Source organism: Rana temporaria, chromosome 3 (genome assembly GCF_905171775.1).
Source record: "Rana temporaria chromosome 3, aRanTem1.1, whole genome shotgun sequence".
Lineage (NCBI taxonomy): Eukaryota > Metazoa > Chordata > Amphibia > Anura > Ranidae > Rana > Rana temporaria.
This window is the reverse complement of record NC_053491.1, coordinates 420776782-420799036: the sequence shown is the minus strand read 5'-3', so window position 1 is coordinate 420799036 and position 22255 is coordinate 420776782. Positions and strand designations below refer to the sequence as shown.

Here is a 22255-nt window from a genome sequence, read left to right as displayed (position 1 = left end):
TACAGTGTAGTCCATTAAAGCGGAACTTCTCTCTATGACTTAATAACTATCTGAATTGTATGTAGACACAAGCTTTATTTAGTTGATGGCTGCACAATTGACAACAGAGTAGTGAGAAGCCAGTAAGCTGCAATAAATAATGAGATGATACTGTGTTCCTATCAGCCAGATGCAGGTGCCCTGAGCCAAAATTAGTCTGCACTTTCCTGTTAAGCTTTTCATAAAAGGACTGATGTCTAACAAAGAATAGCAAACAACGAGACATCTGCCCATCTTTCAAGGAAACATCTAAAGATAAGACCTGCCAGGGTCTTTGAACTTTAGCACAAAAAGTACGAAAAGCTTGGTTCCGTTTTCTTCATGGAAATAGGTTCTGAAACTGGCTGCAAATTGTTTTATCACTGTGACTTACGGTTTTGTTTAACTCCAATGTTCAGGCTGTGATGGCCACTGGAAGGTGCTTTTGCTACCATCTATGCCACCTTCAGTGGCAAGTTCTGCATAGGTTTTACAGGTACCTCTGGCATGAGAGACACATGGGAGGCTGCCCCTGCCGACCTCTACTTTAGAATGTTGGTTGTCTTGCCGACATACTAAACCCTTGGCTTCTGTGCTTTCTCAGGCATTGACCACGAACCAGTACAGACAGAGGAAATGCTCCAGGTCTGGAACTCAATAGTTCTGGAGTCAGATATAACCAAAGAACTAGCATTTTCAGAAAGAGACCAGCAATGGCATCTTCCTACTGCTCTCATAACAGGTGTGCTTTAAGACAACAAGGGCACTGATCTCCTTGTGACACCATTCCTTGGTGATGTCACTTCTGCATTATGCGACATATGGTTTTAAATACTGAGAATTTACTATAAAATGTATATTACGCTGTATGGAAAATGCTACTGCTGACCTCTCCTTTAGAAATGGTCGGTTGCTTGACTCATGTGAAATTTTTGATGTCTGAACCACTGACCTGGAGCAGATATGAACTAGATCAGTTCTGACTTCACTCAGGCTTTGCTGATCTGCATACTTGTTGCAAGTCAGTCACGGAGAAAGTATTAAAAGCCAGGCCAATAGCATTTTCAGGAGGTCAGCAATGGCAGCCCCTGTATTTTCCTCAGTATAGATTTTAAAACAATGAATGGTGCCCTGCGAAATCAGTGAACATAATGGAAGCTGCCCCTAAAGTGAACAGGTCACCAAATGCTATGGGAAAATTATATTAAAGGATGAGGCGCTGGTGACGTTCAGTGAATCAAAAATGCAAATAGCAAGTTAAAAGTCCATATGTGATAAATCCCAACACCAAAATTGTGATGCTCAAAATCGTATTCCTAGTTCTTCACCACAAGTGCTCAATAGATGAATGGCCACTCACCAGAGAATTATGACCCCTTTTTACAGGAAGGTCAAACAGCAATTCTGGAATACCAATTGATTCCACTGACGGCACAGTTCCACTCTACTGTCCCCTCGAGATGAAACTAGGATTGGAAAAATGACTCCACAAGAGACAAAGGGAGGTCTCATAGTGTAGTATTTTTAATAGATAAAAGCAAATTACAAATGGCAATTACACTCACATGTTACAGTGCCAATCCAGGCACCAGGTGTAATCAGCATGTGCAAGCGGCTTGCACATGCCGATTATACCTGGTACCCGGATCAGCACTGTAACATGTGAGTGTAATTGCCATTTGTTTTTATCTATTAAAAATACACTATGAGACCTACCTCTGTCTCTTGTGGCGTAATTTTTTCAATCCCAGTTTCATCTCGAGGGGACAGTAGAGTGGAACTGTGCCGTCAGTGGAATCAATTGGTATTCCAGAATCACTGTTTGATCGTCCTGTAAAAAGGGGTCATAATTTATCTATTGAGCACTTGGTGGTGAAGAACTAGGAATATGATTTTGAGCATCACAATTTTGGTGTTGGGATTTATCACATGGACTTTAAACTTGCTATTTATTTGCATTTTTGATTCACTGAACATCACTAGCGCCTCATCCTTTAAAATTTTCCCATAGATTTTACCAACTTCCTGTAAAGACAGGAAGTAATGGGAAAACTTGCCAACAGGGTCACAGACCACAACAAAAGCCCACTTGTAGGAAGGGTTCCAATTTTTTTTACTGCCTGTAACTTCCTGTTAGGGTGGCATCCTTTCCTTATAAAAAGCATCATATGAACAGGAAAGGTAATTCTCCCAATTGGAGCCAGGCAAGAAAAATACCTGATAGAAATGTGAACTCTCTTTTACTAGATCAAAAACGTATCCAAATCTTAAAAAAAAAAAAAAAAAACACAATCTTGGCTGGAATTAGCCTTTAGGGTCCAACCAGACCTATGCATTGTGGTAATGTTATTTTAAGCCTAGCTTAACCTCAACACACATACTGCAGTTCTATTAATTTGGAGCGGTAGTCCTTTAACATGGTTTCCTATGGAACACGTTCTGTAGAGCAAAATCTCCAGAAATGCAAAAAGCACTAAAAATGCATAGGTGTGAATCAAGCCTTAAAGTTCACAATTTCATCACCCACTTCAGTGGGTAATGCACTGCCCAATGTCCATGCAGCCAACTTCAGTGGTCAAGGAAATTAACATTCCTGCTCTTCTCCCTCTTTTTTCTTACTGGTCAGCACAGAAATAGAGCATGGCTCTGATCTGTTCTACAGAAATAAGAGGGAGAAGTGCGAATATTCCAAATTCTCAGACCGCTGGACCGGATGCATGGGCACCAACAGCTCATCATTCACAGAGGTAAGACAAGCAAGAACCAGGGATACAGTATTAGTTCACCTTTTCTAAAAAAGTTGAAATAACCCTTTAACGAATTGCATGGTAACACAAGACATAATGCATCAGACAGGACAGGTCTGAATGAGCCCAACAGATCAACAGTTTTTTGCACTAGAAAAACAGATATTCGCAAGGGCACATAGAAAACAAATTGGTTTCTATGTGCCCATTTGACACTAAAATGCAGACTTAAGGTGAGCTGCGATGTACAGAAATCTGCAACGTCTGCTTTTTTTTCTGTCCCACGCCACACCTCACCCGCAGATCCAAACTGCTGGACCAAGGATCTGTTGGGCTCGATTCACACCTATGCATTTTAGTGCTTTTTGCAGATTTGCACTACAGTCCATTTAACATGGTTTCCTACGGAACACGTGCTGTAGTGCAAATCTGCAAAAAATAACTAAAAATGCATAGGTGTGAATCAGGCCTTAAAGAACCATCATCTATGTGGAATATAATGACACATCAATCTGTCTCACAGGCCAGCCACACTCCTCGTTCAGAAAAAAAACAAAAAAAACAACAGGAAACAAAAAAGGTGCTCAGGAAACAGCAATAGGCAGAGGTCACCGCAGACAATGAAGTACATAAATACCACACAGTCTTTCCATTGCCTGTACTTATTGCAAACATGGCATACATACAGTTGTGTTTTAAAATGCGAATACTCCAAAAAATAAAAATAAAAAAAATTGTCAGTCATTCCATTCATGTGCATTCACCTTACGATCTTTTCTGGTGTAGGTTTTACACTATTGCCAGAATTCTGTGAGCACAGCACTGGCCCGACACTCAAGATTCACAGTGGTGAACATCTTTAATGAGTCCATAGCTTACACATTCATAGCAGACGCTCTCACTGAGTTAGGTGGGTTCAGAAGCTTCTGGATGGCTCAGTGACTACAATCCTGTTCTTACCCACACTGGCTGAAGCACAGAAATGCCTATAGAGTAACAGAAGCCTTGAAGGTTGATTTTTGGGGAGGGTTGGGGTTGTAGAGGTGTGAACAAAATGGCGAGACATTAGACAACGGGTGTCAGTAAAAATGGTTTTAAAAAAAGAAAGAAAAAAAAAGTGCCCATTTCAGGACTATATAGAAAAGCTTCAAAAGCCAGACCCATCTTACTGGCCATTAGAATTTAATTAAAGGACCGCTAAACCTAAAAACATACACAAAATTAGGGGTGCATTGATAGAAGAAGAAAAAATGCAGAGCTATTCATCCTTTGAACCTGCATGTACATTTTATTCTGTGCGAAAGGAGGCAAAACAAACGGTACTAAACTATTTTCTCTCCAGGTTGAATGTGAATATTCCTACAGAACATAGTGAATCGGGAAAATACTGCATGATGGCCACAAGGTGGAGTTGAGGATCATAGTAAATATTTGTTTCCTATGATCATAGTGGCCATAATATGAGATTCTACAGATTCACTATTCTGTATGGATGAATAACATTCAAACTAGAGAGAAAATGGCTCAATGCCATGAATGTTTGCCCCTTTCATGCAGAACAAACATAAATATAATTTCCCACGATAAATAGCTCTGAGATTGTTTTTAAAAAAAATGTCCCAATACGTTATATAAAAGCACCTCTTAGTAACATATACAGAGCCATATGCGATTGTTTCAGCAGCTGCACTGAACATAAAACAGAATGGGTGATATAGGAAGAAGATGGAGTGGTATTCTGCTACATATAATCAGATTTATTCTAGAAAATCGTGTAGGAAGCAAAACACTAAGTGCAAAGTGAACCACCCATACCTGGCCTGTAAAGTGAATTTGGGTTGGTTCAAGTGGACTACTGCATTTGTACTTCATTCCCTGCACGTTTTATTAAAAAAGGTGTTGGGGTTTATCAATTTGATTTTAAGACCCTATAGACAGCCAACCTCTTATGCAAAATATTTTTTGAGGTCATTAAAGACTTGAATAAAAATGTGAGAAGCTTCCTGCGCGGTTACTGTATGAAGACTCACATACAACTCTGAATGTTATGGATGCCTTATTTATGAAAAGGCAACTTGTGGTTTAAGTTTAGTGGCCCTTTAAAAATTCAGAAAGAAAAATTCACAGGATAAAAGTTGTTCCCTAACCAGCACTCAGCACAGGATTAGTGTGTTCAGGCAGAGCCTTTGTCATGTATGTCCATGTAGATATGTAAAAAGACATATATAGGAAAAGGTTTGTCCATCTGCCAGTGAAGAGTCTGTGCCCTTAGATATCCCTGAGGATCTTCTAGTCCTTTATCCTGTGTGGTGCCGCTTGCCACCTCATATCCATTGAATCAGAGGTTGGGGTCCTGCAGGTCAGGAATCGTCCCCAGTATAGGTGGACTTGGTCCCAGAAAACAACAAGGCAGAGGGGTAGAGGGTGGCTGGGTGTCACTTGCGGGCATTAAGCGTGTCCTGAAATTTAGTGCTGGTGTATCGTATGTGAAATCCCTTTTTGTTAATCGAGTCATCAGAGTGGAATCGGACGGTCAGAGATTCTCCTGTAGAATACACCTCCTCCGGGGGCTGTGGAGAACAAAATGTAACCGATCATGAACTGGTTATAAACAGGGGACATTCAACAATAAAAGTGGACTTCAATTATCAGTTGCGTTGTACATGCACAGTTCAGGTTTTGGAAATGTTTTTGTGTATAAGCAGATATGAGGGACACAAATTCAGCTTTGTATTCATTAATACACCATTAAAGCTGGTCATAGACCATGCATCCTCAACCTGTGGCCCCTCTGGAACTACAAATCCCATGAGGCATTGCAAAGCTGATCGCAACAAGCATGATTCTCAGAGGCATGATGGGAATTGTAGTTCGGTAACAGCTGGAGGGCTATCGGTTGAGCACCCATGCCATAGATTGTTCAATCGTGGCTGGTTCTTAACCACTTAAGACCCGGACCAAAATGCAGGTAAAAGGACCCTGCCAGTTTTTGCGATTCGGCACTGCGTCGTTTTAACTGACAATTGCGCGGTCGTGCGACGTGGCTCCCAAACAAAATTGGTGTCCTTTTTCCCCCACAAATAGAGCTTTCTTTAGGTGGTATTTTATCACCTCTGCGGTTTTTATTTTTTGCGCTAAAAGACAAAAATAGAGCGACAATTTTGAAAAAAATTCAATATTTTTTCCTTTTTGCTATAATAAAAATCCCCCAAAAATATATAAAAAAACGTTTTCCCCTCAGTTTAGGCCGATACGTATTCTTCTACCTATTTTTGGTAAAAAAAAAAAAAAGAAAAAAAAAAGAAAAAAAAAAATCGCAATAAGCGTTTATCGATTGGTTTGCGCAAAATTTATAGTGTTTACAAAATAGGGGATAGTTTTATTGCATTTTTATTAATTACATTTTTTACTACTAATGGCGGCGACCAGCTATTCTTTTCGTGACTGCGACATTATGGTGGACACAGACAATTTACAAATTTTTGGGACAATTGTCATTTTCACAGCAAAAAAATACTATAAAAATGCATTGTTTACTGTAAAAATGCCAATTGCAGTTTGGGAGTTAACCACTAGGGGGCACTGAAGGGGTTAAGTGTGACCTCATATGTGTTTCTAACTGTAGGAGGGCGGGGCTGGACGTGTGACATCATTGATCGTGTTTCCCTATATCAGGGAACACACGATCAATGACAGCGCCACAGTGAAGAACGGGGAAGCTGTGTTTACACACAGCTCTTGTTCTTCAGCTCCGGGGACCGATCGCGGGACTCCGATCGGGTCCGTGCGTCCCGGAGCTTCGGACCGGGTCGCGGGACCCACGGCTGGGCACTTAAAGCGGACGTACAGGTACGTGCTTGTGCCCAGCCGTGCCATTCTGCCGACGTATATGTGCAGGTCCTTAAGTGGTTAAAAACATTTTTTTCACATTATACAACAAAATTGTGCTAACTTTTCCGTTTATTTTTTATTTTAAAGTGGATGTAAACCCACTCTCATCCTTTCTAAACTACTGCCATAGTGCCTCCTGCATGTATCCTTACCTGTCAAATGTTTCCCCTCTGTCTGTTATAAGAACTGAAAAACTGCAGATTCTGTGGGTGGATCTGTTGTCTGGAGCTCTGTGGGTAGATCCGTGATGTCAGTAGACTCCCCCGCCCTCCTCTACACTCTCCTTTTTAACATGCATTGTTTCCTGTGTATTCCTTACACTAAATTCTGCTATGATCACCAACATCCAGTCAAAATCCAGAAAAGTAACCACATGACTTCAGAAAAGGAGCGGGGGTGGGATTTAAAAAATAATGTCGGTCTCAGGCTAGTGCATGAGATATGTAAATAACCTGTCACTCACAGCAAGGGGACGGAACGGACTAAGGTTTTTCTCTGTAAGTCTGTTTTATTTCACTGAACAATAGAGGATTGCTCAGAGCTGGATTAACTGTGTGGCAAGACTGGGCACAGATGATAGGAAATCTTATACTGTACATTGTGACATCAAAAAAATGTAAATTCGGGTTTACATCCACTTTAAGTGTAATTGTTCCCAAAAAATTGCGTTTGAAAGACCGCTGCTCAAATACAGTATAACAAAATATTGCAACTTTATTCTCTAGGGTAAATATATATATTTGGGGATTTTAAGTAATGTTTTATTTTTATTTTTTTTTAATACAAAAGGTTTAACTTGTAAGCAACAAGTGCCAGAAAAAGTTTTTTTATTTTTTTATTCATACTTGCCTAGCTGGATGCAGCATCTGTCCCCCGGGGCATTTACATTGAGAACCGAGCGATTGAACACCGCCAATCACTTTGTTCTCACAGCTCCCCGAGCAGAGAGCTGCTGACTGCTCTGCCCTGATCTGCGGTGGATCCAGACTCCATGCTCGTGAAGACACTCGAGCCTGGACCGACTGATGTCAGCAGAGAGCGGACTTCAGCCCTCTCCCTGCTGAAAACGGGTCACAGGAGTGCAAAATGAACTGAATCTTTGGCTGTACTTCTCCTTTTAGTGGTTAAACTGACCTCATTTGCAGACCAAAGTTCATCCCTTTGATCTGTTGATCCCATTGAAAGATGCAATGTTTCTTTTTATCTCTCTGCTTTATTGACAAACATTGCTGGCTGTTTTTTTTTTTTTGACAGCTGGGAGCAGGGAACTGTGCCACACTTTTTGCTACATGAATCATGGAAATGCTGGATTAAGATCGTGTGTGGGGTTGAATCGAGATATTTAAACGATTAGTCATGCAGGTCTAATGTATGGGCAGGCTAAATGTAGCCTGCCAGATTTTCAAGGCGATTATTGCTAGTGGCTGCAATAGCTGTCCCTGCCAGCAGAACACAATAGCTCCATAAGGATTCCCCTTTTAAAGTCTGATGGGGGAATTGAGCTAATTTTTCTTGCAACTCGTAGCTAAAACGGAAAGGGTATACTCTCCCTGCAGTGCCTATACGATAGAGGTCAGACTGCAGAAGGGAGTAGCAGCAAAAAGATCCAATCAGTCGTACTGCAGTGATTATGTGTTAAAGCGGAGGTTCACCCGTATATATTACTTTTTCCCCTTAGATGGATGCTCATTTTGTCTCGTTTTGTCTAGGGGAATCGGCTAGATGTTTTAAAATATGATCCGTACTTACCGTTTACGAGATGCATCTTCTTCCGGGTATGGGCTGCGGGACTGGGCATTCCTATGTTGATTGACAGTCTTCCGAGAGGCTTCCGACGGTCACATCCATCGCGTCACGATTTTCCGAAAGAAGCCGAACGTCGGTGCGCAGGCGCAGTATAGAGCCGCACCGACATTCGGCTTCTTTCGGCTAATAGTGACGCAATGGATGCGACCGTCGGAAGCCTCTCGGAAGACTGTCAATCAAGAAGGAACGCCCGCTCCCGAAGACCCATACCCGGAAGCGGCGGAGAAGATGCATCTTGAAAACGGTAAGTACGGCTTAAGGTCAAACAATAAATAAATGGGTGAACTCCCGCTTTAAAGTAGAACTATAGGCAAAATTATTTAAAAACAGCATCCTTTTATAGCATCCAATCAGATTTTGTTTACTTTACCCATTCTAGATAAGCTACAAGAATGTAGGAACGATGTAAAGTGATTGATTGCGACGGCAATCTCGTCACGTGTCCACACATATGGCTCTCAGATTCACTTGTTACAGATGTCAAATTAGGCATAAAGACGGATAACAAAGAATAAAGATGGCTCTTTCCAGCTTTACCCTTCCCAAATGTAAACAGATGCCAGAACTTATTTTCTGTTCTGTTGTCATGGAGACCGCATCAGAACACATTATGCCGGTCTCACATATATTATGACCTGAACACTGGGATATGGCATATTTGTATCTAAAGCAGCCTCTTAACCCTTGCAATTACTTTCAGATCTCGGAGGACCTTTGTTTATAATTATAGTGACAGCTCATGGGGCATGAACAGCAAGTTGTGGAAATAAAAAAATACAAATAAAAAGGTGGTGTACTTTGGATCAAGGCTTTTTTTTGTTGGCTAGAATGTGCTGAAGAGTCTTCTCACAAGATTAGGGTTACACAGTGTTGCCAGAAAGATAGCAACATCACACCATTACATCAATGTGAAAAGAGGGGCAAACAATCATCCCCTCTAACCTTTATCCTCAGGCCTCGTACACACGACAGAGAAACTCGACGTGCTTGGCACGTCGAGTTCCTCGTCTCGTTTTGGGATGAAGCCGCCGAAGAGCTCGGCGGGCCGCCTTCTCCTATAGAACAACGCGGCCAACGAGAAAATAGAGAACATGTTCTCTATTTTCTCGTCGAGTTCCTCGGCGGCTCCATCGAGCCAAAACTGTACAGACGACAGAGATTCTCGGCAGAATCCGGGTTTTGACCGAGTTTCTCGGCGAATTCTGCCGAGAATCTCTGTCGTGTGTACGAGGCCTTACAGGTGAATTTCTGCCCTTCTTATAGTTGTTTGTTCGACCAGTAGGACCCAACAAGTGCACCTTGAATTCTATTTTCTTTCACTCGGACACAGCGCATCACTGATCACGGAAAAAGGTCTATCCTGTAGGCTCTTCACCATGTGATCAGCTGTGTCCAATCACATAGTTAACAGGAAATGCCAGATATCGCCATTCTTTTCCTCATGCTGACAGCACGTGAAGAAAGGAGAGCAAGTAAGCAGCATTCCTCAGCGGAAACATCCCCACTGACATTAGCTGCCCCATTAGTGCCCACCAGTGATGCCTGTCAGTGCCCAGTGTATCCGTGCTGCCTATTATTGCCCATCAGTGCTGCATATTAGTGCCTGTCCGGTTCATCGATGCACATCAGTGAAGGAGAAAAATTACAAAAAAAATAAAAAATCCTTTGGTTAGCAAAAAATAAAAAACCCAGTGGAGATTAAATACCCTCAAAATTAAGCTCTGTCTAAAAATAAAAAATAAATGTAATAAAAAAATTCTGCAATGCTGTACCCAAATTGTTATGACCTGTAAATCAATTGTCATTCAAAGCGCGACAGCACTGAAATCTGAAAATTGGCCTGGGCAGGAAGGGAGTGAAAGTGCCCAGTAGGCAAGTGGTTAAAAAAAAGTGTATATTCAACATAACGATCATTTAGGCGGTTTCCTATTTAAGTATATGCTTGGAATTTATCATTAAACTCATTTTGATGTCTGAAGGACTGCCTTGACTGAAGAAAATTCACACTCTTGTATTTTAGGACATACAGCACATGAATATATCTCCAGAGTCTAGAAGGGACAGGACTTATGCCGCGTACACACCATCACTTTATGCGATGGAAAAAAACGACATTTTCTCTGAAGTAAAAAACGACGTTTTTGAAACTTCAATTTTCAAAAACGACGTTGCCTACACACCATCGTTTTTTCACAATGCTCTAGCAAAGCGAGGTTACGTTCACCACTTTTTTCCATTGAAGCTAGCTTCATAACTAGCTTCTGAGCATGCGCAGGTTTAAAAACGTTGTTTTAAACATAGTTTTTTGCTACACACGGTCAATTTCTGTGACACATAAAACGACGGTTTGAAAAACGACACATAAAATTGAAGCATGCTTCAATTTTTTTTTGGTCGTTTTTCACAAGACATAAAACAAAGTTTTCCCCCCACACACGGTCATTTAAATTGACGTCTTTAAAAACGTCGTTTTTTTTTATCACATAAAGTGATGGTGTGTAAGCGGCATAACCCTCTGTACGTTAATGGGAAACCCAGGTGTCTCTACAAGCTGCCTAAATAATTTCCTGGAAGCTCCAGGCCCACAGAACACTCTCTTGTTAGGTCTCCTGACCTTAAACGTAACCATTCATTTTGCGTATGCAAACAGCCAGTGTGTCAGCAGAACGCTGCACCTCAAACGACTACTTGTACCGAAATGAAAAGAGCAATTACATGGCGATCAAACAGAGCTACAGCCGGACTGCTAGATCTGACATTTCACTTCCAGAGCATTATATAAATGTCTTGAGTAGAGGAAAGTTTTTGCCAAATCAGTTTCCAAATCCTTGAAAAACTAAATGATTAAAATGCTTAGCTGGATACAACTCCAGTCTAATTCTGTATATGATATTGCTTTAATAAGAGCAGTAGTAAAATACTGGAAAGTACAGCCAAAAATCTTTCCTAGGTTTTCAATATAGAATGAGGCAGTTATTTACATCTTCCAGAGGAAGATGTTCTTTAGTTTAGGTTTGTCCCAAGTTAGATAAAAAAAAAAAAAAAAAAATTGTGGGGTGGGGCGTCGTACTGGTTAGTCAAACCTCCACACCCCCCCTCGCTTGGCAGTCCACCCACCAGCCCCGCACTTAGCCCATCCTGTTGTGGGCAGCTTTCCCCTGCGTCTCCTCCTCGGCAGCTTCTACCCTGCTTCTGCCAATACGGTCACCTCTTCTCGGCAATCGGGTATTAAGACCCGCTTCTTGAATGGCCGGGAGGAGAAGCAGGAACCATAGCGAATATTAATTGGCTATTGTTACACTGGGTGGTCTTTGGGCGTAGCGCTCTGTGCCCCAAGCCCACCCTTTTTTAAGACAATTGGCTCCAATTAAAAAAGGGGGGAACTAATGCGCATACCAAAAGGGAAATAATCTAAAACCTAAAATTGTCTCTAATCATGTGCTTAAAAACAAAAAAACAGTAAAAAAAACATGCGTCCGGTGCCCTGCATGTAGATTAGGTGGAGGGCTCCCCCAATAGAGTGGCCGCCACTGGTTCCAACCCATGTAACCGACACTTTTGCTGAACAGACTGGCCAATTATAGGATGGGGAAAAATGGATCAGTGACACTTTTATATCTATTATGCAAGTCAACTCTGGAAATGTATGTATGATGTAGGCCAGATTCTGGCATTCTGTTCTACAGGGATAGATAAAATGACCTTTACACCCATGTAATAGGAATGCCACGAGCACGATATACGAGATTATACTTTTGTTTTTCTAGTAAATGTATCTGAAGGATGTTCTTGTTATGCTGGTGAATTGATCTAAATTGGTTTTCCTGGAGCCTCCCAGCAGTCAGTGAATTGCACAGAACTCCTTTCTCTAGAAGGAAAGGGTCATGACTGACGACACTAAAGGAGATTACAGTGAAAAAAAAAAAAAAAAAAAAAAAAAAGCTTGTTTTGCAAAGCTTTTTCGCTGACTATGCATTACACACCTCGTTCAACGCTGATTTATGGATACTTAGTAAAAAAACTAGTACAAGAAAAATAAACTACTGACCTCCTAAAAAATGCAGTTGCCTGGCTATAATAAGTCTACTTTCTGAGTCATTGATCCAAGCGTGCACATCAGGGGTTCTAATAACTTCACTTACTGCAGGCCTTTTCTGGGTCAGTGATTTAGAAACGACACAAGCTAAAAAGACAGCTAGGAATTCTGACAATTATCACACGTCGGCCAACAATGACAGGCCACACATTTCAACCATGACAGGTGTCCTTTAGGCAACAAAAACATTTTCAGTTGGCATAGATCAGATTCCAAATGTCCAAGAGCAAACATGTAATATACTGCAGCCTAGAAGTCCAGAGATGTGGCTGCTGTAATATTTACATGCTTTTTTATATCTGGTAATCCTACGAGCACCACACTTCCTGTCCCAGCGTGCAAACACGCTCTCACTGTGCAGCATCCAAGGAGAAGCAACAATTTCATACTAGAATGATTTCACTGTCGAATAACTACCACTGTTCTGTTTTCTTTAACACTGGGGGATGCTTTTTGTAGTCCACTGAAAATAGTTGGGAAGGCAGACATTGTTTAAGTTGAGGAAAGTGGAAACACACAGTAGCGCTGGACCTGTGCGGTTATCTTATTGGTATTGCAATCTTATGCCGAGTACAAATGCTCGGAATTTCCAGCAACAAACGTTGGATGGGAGCTTGTTGTCGGAAATTCCGACCATGTGTAGGCTCCAGTGGACATTTTCTGTCGGAATTTCCAACAAAAATTTGAGAGCCGTTTCTCAAATTTTCCGACAATAAAATCCGTTCTCGTAAATTCTGATCGTGTGTGGACAACTCCGATGCAAAAAATTCCACGCATGCTCTGAATCAAGTACGAGACAGAAGCACTTGGTCTGGTAAAACTGCCATTCAGCACATTTGTCGCGCTGTAACGGACTGAAAAGCATGAGGCTGAAAAATGCGAATAGTCCCTCACCAAAACGTCTACCAACACTACTGGTATTGAACTTCCCTTTTCTAGTGCCGTCGCACGAGTTGTACGTGACCGCGTTCTTGACGTTCGGCATTTCTGACATTTGTGTGACCATGTGTATGCAAGACAAGTTTGAGCCAACATGCCTCGGAAATGTATCCGCAGTTTTGTTGTTGGAATGTCCGATTGTCTGTACACGGCATTACAGTATTGATGCCGATGCAAGTGATCGGGTTTCTGGGCAGGCATTTTCTACACCCCAGAGGATCTCCATGGTCTAGTTGGCTTGTAAAGTGACATTTAAGCCATATTTTTAACCACTTACCAACCAGGCCAATTCTGACACTTGCACTTCTCTTTTGTAAAACATAAAAGATGTTACACTGAAAATTGCATCTGCCCGTGGAATGGCGCCAAACTACGGTACTTAAAAATCTCCATAGGCAATGCTTTAAACACCTTTACAAATTACCAGTTTGGAGTTAAACAGGAGGTCTGTGGTTAGATTTATTGGTCTCAATGAAGTTTGCAGCGATACCCCACGTGTGGTGTGGTGACTGTTTACATATGCATGCAGGAGTAACGCATTTATTTGCATTTTGTGCATAAGCACAGGACGAGGGGAGCACTGTTAAATTATTTTAATTGTTATTTTTATTTTTTTCAGTGTTTAGCCACTCAAAATCAAATCAAAATTTTGATACCGGTAACCCATGCAAAGCGAGGATGTACTATGGTCGGCAAGTGGTTAAAGCCTTCTAAATCGCCTTCAGTGACTGCCATGAATATTACGGTGGACACCACACAGTCCAGTACAGGTGTGGTGGCTTCAGATTACTTTATTAATTCCAAAGGGAAATTATCAGTGCTTTTTGTTGAGTTTGATCATGTCTTCTCTCATCCTCCCCTTCCTTCCACAGTCCCTAATCCATCTTCTGCTAGAACAGTGCCTTGGGGGGCACTGCACATGCTCAAATTGGTGTGTATTGCTACATAATATATATATATATATATATATATATATATATATATATATATATATATATATATATATATATATATATATATATATATATATATATATATATATATATATATATATAGTTACACCATTTACAGTTGTACTGAAAATCAGTACAGATTTACAGTTGTACTGAAAATCTCATCATGTGACGCCCTACTCCTCCACAAGAAGCATACACTTTTATACGAATATATGGCTACTTCTGCATCACAGAATATTTACCGGTAATACAAAATTGTGCAAACTGTGGCTCCCAACCCCTGGTCATAGAAACATATGACACATCTGTACTAGAAGAACTAAATAGCAAAAGCACATATGGATCCTCTGATGTTACACATGGTGTACATTAAATCAGGTTACAGCATACATACCCCTGACCCACAGTATCGCCCCATCCTGGGAGCTCCCTCAGTTGGTCCATCATACAGCTCTATATAATCATATCCACAGTCTTGTTCCTCCTCTAGCTCAAAACTCTGGAAGACCAGCTCTACTCCATACTTTCCCTCAGACACAATGTGCCATATACACTCTGTTGCGGATGGATGTATATCATCTCCAAACTTGGCATGGGAGTACAGATCCTTGGTTCTAACTTCTGCCTGCAGCGTTCCTCCACACTCTGTGAATAGAAATATCGCAGATAAAAAACAAAACAAAAAACATTATGGTGTCACAATGGCTATATCTAGATTTTAGAGGCACATTTGTGGTGTGCAACTTTACGCAAGATAAGTCAACAGAGCAACAGCAATGTACTACAGTTACAATCTCCATCTACTGTTACCTGCTGGGGTTTTCTCTAGAGAGCCTGTCCCATGGGCACTAGTGTAAGGTTAGAAAGGGAGTCCAAAACAATCTAATTGTCAAACTGGGCAATTTCTCCAACCAACAGCTATTTGAGCCATGAGCCTGAGCCCATATCATAGCTTCACTTGCGATGTGCGCCAAGGAGAAAGCCACTGCACACCAGAGGGCTCACTGGTGTCCACATTTATTAGGAAGGATATCCAACAATCCTGACATTGACAGCCCTCATCTAGGACTGCCTCGCTAATGCTTTTCACCCTCAGGGTTTAGTTCTACATCTCTGACTAAACCCTATGGGTGAAATCCATCAGAGGGGCCGTCCTTTACAAGGGCTGTCAATGTCAAGCTTGAGGATATCCATTCTCCTAATCAATGTGGAATGGAGTGATTTGTCAGGTGTGCGGTGGCTTTCTTCTTAGCACTCCATTAGTAAAATACCAGAAACCCAGATGTTAAGTGGCAGTGAGGAGAAGCAGCAAATTTTTACGTCCCTTCACTTATGTGTTAGTTCTCGTAAATATGAGCATCTTAAACATATTAAAGGGTCACTAAAGGAATTTTTTTTTTAGCTGAAATGACTGTTTACAGGGCATAGAGACATAATAGTTAACTGATTCCTTTTAAAAATGATTAAAAATAGATAAAAAAACAATCATATAATGTGCCTGCAGTGTAGTTTCGTTTTTGCTGTTGTTTGCTGGTTCTCTGATGTACAGAGAGCCACTAGAGGGCAGTCAGCCAATAGAGAGCAGTGATACTTTGTCTAAAACTCCTCAGCACCAATCCAGTTTCGTTTTACACACAGCTCCTTGATTAGTGACCACCGTGAGAAATCTCCCAGTACTGTGGTTATCAGGAAACAGGCAACCAGGAAGTGTCCAAAACAGAGAGGATTTACAGCAACATCAAAGCAAAAACGAACAATGAGGACATGAAACCAGGACTGCAGCAAGGTAAAGGAAGCTATTTAGCTAAAAAAAAAAATTCCTTTAGTGACCCTTTAAGCTTTAGCAAAAAAATAAAAATAAATTGTCTGAACACCATATGGAGGCTTATTTACTTATTGAGGAAATCTTCAGCGTGTTTTGCAGGGCCTGTAGCAATCAACATGCAATCTTTGTTCTGACTGTGCTAAACCTATGAAAGGGGAAGTCTCAGTCGCTATGGGTACTCCGCCTTAAACCTTTTAATTTCTCCTTGGACAATATAGATATCAGTTGCTTAGTCATTACCTTCACATAGAATTTAAGTGTCAAGACTGGGTGTATAGAAATGCAAATCCTTTAGTAGGCAAAACCGTTCCATTACATGCATTTCATCTGTATCTTTAGCAGTTTGCCTCAATGGGCACAACAGGATTATATAGATAGGGTTAGGACGAGTCTGGGAATAACCACCTCTGGGCTCCAGATCAACCGATTCATCATGTGATCACTAGCCTGAGAGAATCAGAGTTGGCCCAACAGTGACATGGTTGTTCCTCCTCTACATACATCAGTTCCCTGTAATTATTTTTTAGTTTAGTCTTTTAATATTAGAAATCTATTAACAGGGACAAGGAAAATATCTGATTAAGTTGAGAAATCCAGAACCTATTTAACAATAAGACAAGTATTTTTAGTGATGGTAATGGATGCTGGACATCAAACGGTCCCCAGCAAGTGTCAACATTAAGAGCTTACTGAAAAACAGGATAGGATGTGGTTATTAACAGGATAGGTTAAAGGTTTTCTCAATGCAATAAAAGAAATGGATAATGCCTCCCGTGACGGTGTTGTTGGTAGGCCTTTCCCCCCTTGCAATTCTGTTAATTGGTCACTGCTCTGGTGGCCCAAGACATCCAGCTTGGCAGAAAACTCACAATGCAAAGACTTTTTATTAACTGCAGACACTGTCGCCGTGCTGAAGAAAGTTGGCACATTCCAAATGCTCTGGACTACTGAGTCGAGATCAATTAGCAGACCAGTTGGGGTTGTGGGGGAGCCTCTGGACAAAGCTAAAAAAGCACAAAAAAGGGTTTTGCCAGTTTTTAAGGGCTTAAAAATAAATAAATCATTGTTACTATAATATATTAAAACAGCAGGCTTAACAGACCAGCCTAGTCTTCCTTTTGCCTTGGCCAATACAAAGGCCCTTCTTAGGGATTTACACAGTGTTCTCCGGCTAACTGGGAAATGTATAATCCAGAGTGTTAGTTTACATTCTGTAGCCCCTATATCCTACTCGTGTGGCCTAGTCATGCATCCATTTTCCTTAAACAAAATAATGTAAATTATACTGCCTAGAAATGCATTTCAAGTAGAACTACCATTCTATCCTATGTGCCTGGTTCTCAATTATGCACTGCAGTTTAGCATGTTTGTTTATATATACACATATGCAAATTGGATGTGCTTGTAACTCATGTGAATGCGACTGGCTTTTAATGGAGCGGTTTAACATGTGTGCGGGGCGGCCATGGCACAGTTTTAAAAATGGTACTATGCGTTTTTGGGTCCGGTTTAGGTGTGAATTCAGGGAAAAAAATTGCACCTGAACCTGTGAAGAGAAACATCCCGGACTCTGGGCTACAAACTGGATCCATATATGTGAACCCAGCCTAATGCCAGGAATGAACCAAGGGAAAAAAAGCAATTAGACTTTAGAACGATTTTAAAAAGGGAAGAGATTTGGACCCGTTCACATCTACTTGTGCATGTTGAAATTCTCCCTGCAACGCACACATAGGTGTGAATGTGCCCCTATTCTGATTATATATGCAACAATCTGATTGTACATTCATCTTTACATGTAGTGCAATAGCCTGCCTCATTGGAACAAATTAAAAAAAAGTGTGTTAAAGTACATGTCAACCCAAAAACAAAAATGTAACACATTTAAAGTGTTTATAATCCCAGAATTTCATACTCCAGATGTGTCTGCTGTACCATGTACTTGTATGAGAAAGTCTCCTGTTCTTTTTATTTCTTGCTTTGTGTGAAATCACTTGTGATCCTGCAAGTCCCTCTGCTTCCCTATTAAAAACAGACCACGCTAAGCAGGAGAGAACATCGTGGTCAGTTCTCTAGCTATGCTGGGAACTCTGCCTGCTCGCCTTCAAATGATCAGACTTATCCTGACACATCCCCTCTGTATAGTCTTTCATTGGGAATATAAATGTGCTCCTCCTACAAGCTCGTATGCAGCTGAGAACAGATGGAATGTAATCAAGTAAAAAATAGATAGATAGATAGATATATCTCTATCTATACACAAATGTTTTTCCTTTCCTTCCTATTTTAAACTGACCGGGTTGTATTACAAGTTGATCATTGACAGTCACTATCAAGATTTATTTTTCTCCTTTACTTCCAATTAGTAATCTTGCAGATAACACACTTACTGTCTACACACACACACATCTTCACTGTATCTGTGGAGGGAGCCAAGGCTGTCTTCAAGCTTGCCGGTGTCTTGTCGAGCTAGTTCCCCTATCGATATGGTTCCGTGCTTGACTGCGCAGGCAAAGCCCACGGAAATCTGCGAACCTGATCGTCTGTTCTTCAGGTGTACACGGCGCATGCGAGGCTCGGGGCGGCATCCAGGCCCATTCCTTACCATCCCTGTGGTTGTGAAGGATGTTAAAAAAAGAGCCAGGAGGCCGAGCAAGCGCAGCGAGCTGTCAGAGCGAAGCGAGGACTTGAGGCCAACTGGCCACTTACAGCGAATTCCACGTCGCCCTGTACCTGTTGCTACACCTGAAAAACAGCTGATCAGGTTCGGTGATTTCCGTCGGCTCGGATTGCGCAGTCAAGGGGGGGAACCATATCGATAGGAGGAACCATATCGGCAGATCACCTGCTTTTGCTTATCTTTATTCCATGGTGGGCTGAGGAGATTTTAGTTTACAGAAGACACAAAGATGTTTGCATTCCTGTTTAGCTCACAAAAGTGACAACAACACTTCAACAAGTACAGAAAATAACCATTGATCTTGCCAGACAGGAAAATATTCTTAGTCTGAAAAAAGAAAACAAATACAACTACCATAGCCAAGGACTGGTAAATTTCAATGTATTACATTTTTGACTTTAGGTTTAGATATGTGTTGATGACCTTAACATTACACCATCTTGGTAAATCTAACAGACATCAGATTGTAATGGGAATGGTCAGTCTTTTTCAAATGCACCAGAAACGGCCTCAGAATGAGTCTCTCTCTCTGGTGGACCTCCATATACTTTAACCCCAAAAGCCTAACTGGCACTTCACAATTTGAAGCAGCTCATTTAAAAAAGTGCTACTGAACCTACAAAATGTTCACTCCATTGCAAAGACTGAGCCTGGCAATTGTGAAAAAAGACCTTAGCCCTGCTGCTTACATTTGAAAGCATATTACAATTCCTTCAGACAGGGATAGAGTGACCAGCAAACAACGTTTGCAATGCTGCAATGATTCTGATTACTGCATCAAAACCCCAAAAAACTAAATTCAAGTAAGAGGCACCTTTACCAACGATATTAAGGCAACAAATTATCTTGCCGATGTTACTCACCTGTTGTCAGCTCTGCCAGGAATCCCTTTTTCTGTACGGAATTGTCAGATACAAATTTCACAAACATGCTGCTCCCTGGGGCAATGATGGGCTCTGGGACCTTACTGCCACATAACCGTTTTAAGACAGGGGACTGAGCATCAGTGCCAGAATAAACTTCAACATGATCATAAATACATTCCTGATGGGATTCCAGATCTACCTCCTTCACTATCTGAAAAAGCAAAAGATCTGCATGAAGCGGAGATGCATAGAATGAGTTCTCAACAGAACTTTGCACTTTAAATACATGTAATAGAATGTATAAATAACTGACTCCATTTTCTTTAAGTAGAAATTAACTTTTAAATGTACGTGTTTTGACATAACTGACAGTTTGCATAGAAACACACCCTGAGAGTTATTGTGGTTAAGCCGATTCACAGAGCAGCCTGTTGTAAAAGGAAATCAGCTAGTTTTTGTTAACTAAAATCAGCAGTTTAAAATAAGAAAGTTTGTATAACTTTTAGAAACATATGCATTAACACAGCCCCTCCCTCCTTTCTTCTGCATATAAGCCACTGTGGTACTGAATAAAGTCAAATCTTATGAACACACTCAAATCTGTTTCCCCGTGGGTCATTGAAGCTTTTCCTGCATTATCTGAAGTATTACCAGTTTTCCTCTCCAATAGTGCCTAGGTACAGTGCATTCATATAGTGTGCAGACCTCCTTCACTTTTTTTTTGCAGCCTGATACTACAGTTGCTTAGATTCATTTTTTTTTTCTCATTCATCATCTACACTCAGCACCCCACAAAGACAATAGTGAAAATAGGGAAAACTAAAATATCACATTGGCACAAGTTTTCAGACCCTTTGCAACACTTGAAATTTAGCTCAGGTTCCTCGCATTTCTCTTGATCGTTGTCGAGATGTTTCTACACCTTGAATGGTATCCACCTATTATAAATGACGTAAATTGATTGGACATGATTTGGAAAGGCACACACCTCTATAAAAGGCAAACTTCTCAAAAGGAAGACATTTGGCACAACCAGGACTCCAAGAGCTGGTCATCTGGCCAAACTGAGCAATCAGGGGAGAAGGACCTTGGTAAGAGGTGACCAAGAACTCGATGGTCACTGACTGATCTTCAGAGATCCTTTGTGGAGATGACCGTTCCAAAAGGAAATCCATCCATGCAGCCCTCCCCTGATCTGAGATTAATGGCAGAGTGGCTACATGGAACCCTCTCAGTGCAAAAACACATGAAAGCCTGTTCGGAGTTTGCAAACGAAAAGGACCTGAAGGACTGACACTTTGGTATGATGAAACCAAGATTGAACTTGGCCTCAATTCTAAACCTTCTGCCTGGAGGAAAGTGGGTACCACTCATCACCTGCCCAATACCTTCACAACAGTGGAGCATGGTTGTGGCCACATCATGCTGTGAGGTTTTTCAGTAGCAGGGATTTGGAGACTGGTCAGGGTTAAGGTAAAGCTGAATGAAGCAAAGTACAGAGATATCTTTAATGAAAACCTGTTCCACAGCGTTTAGGACCTCAGACTAACCTGAAGCTTCACCTTCCAACATGACAACGATCCTAAGCACACATCCGAGTCAACACAGGAGTGGCTCAGGGACAGCTATGTGAATGTCCTAGTGTAGCTCAGAGCCCCGACTTGAACCCTACTGAACAGCTCTGGAGAGACCGGATAATGTCTGTCCACCAACTGTCCATCCAACCTGACAGAGCTCGAGCGGATTTGCAAAGTAGAATATTCCCCAATCCAGGTGTGCAAAGCTTGTCGCATCATGCCAAAAAATACTTGAGGCTGTAATGGCTCCTACTGCCATCTATCCAATGAAGAGAGACAGTGGCTGGAGCTGCTGGGCCCACGCTCGTCGCTGGAACAAATGTGTTCAGGTAAGAAAAAGGGGGGCCTCGCGGCACAGGTTTTTCACCTTGAGACTTAACAACCCCTTTAAGTACATATGAGATTTTTCATATTTTTTATTTTAAAACTGAGTTCTACTGATTTTCAACAGTGTCAAACAGAAAAAAAACAAGATAGCATATGAAATTTTAGTAGGCATAGAGCAGAGAATATACTCCGTTAGGGTACAACCAGTGGAAAGACTTGGTTAAGGCGTACAAGTCATGTGAGACATGGACAATGTGTATGAACATCAAATCATCTGGTTACGATTCAGAACACTAGTGAATCGGCTATGTCTACACCGCACCAGTACGTGTAGCCAAATTAGGTAGAGAAGAAGGCGGTCGAGCAGACTAACGAAGAGGGAAAAAAGAACAGAAAGAAGACAGAGGAAGAGATAGATAGAGAGATGGATAGAAAGCAGTAAGAAAGGACCACCACCCATAACTGAATCCCTCCAAAGCCCAGGTCCTCCATCAAAAGACCGCCTCCCTGAGTCAGGGAGTCATGGG

General features: G+C 41.3%; 1 protein-coding gene across 2 annotated transcripts in view; it reads right to left on the bottom strand.

The window, feature by feature from the left end:
* Positions 1-3605: 3605 nt before the first annotated feature.
* The window catches only part of BMP1 (bone morphogenetic protein 1), a 142303-nt gene continuing 123653 nt past the window's right edge, over positions 3606-22255 (bottom strand). For both annotated transcript variants that reach the window (XM_040346152.1, XM_040346153.1), the window contains 3 exons: positions 19822-20035; positions 14848-15098; positions 3606-5335 (listed from right to left, as the gene is read on the bottom strand). In XM_040346152.1, the coding sequence (XP_040202086.1) occupies positions 5201-5335; positions 14848-15098; positions 19822-20035 (600 nt within the window). In that variant the 3' untranslated portion in view covers positions 3606-5200. The remainder of the gene's footprint in view (positions 5336-14847; positions 15099-19821; positions 20036-22255) is intronic.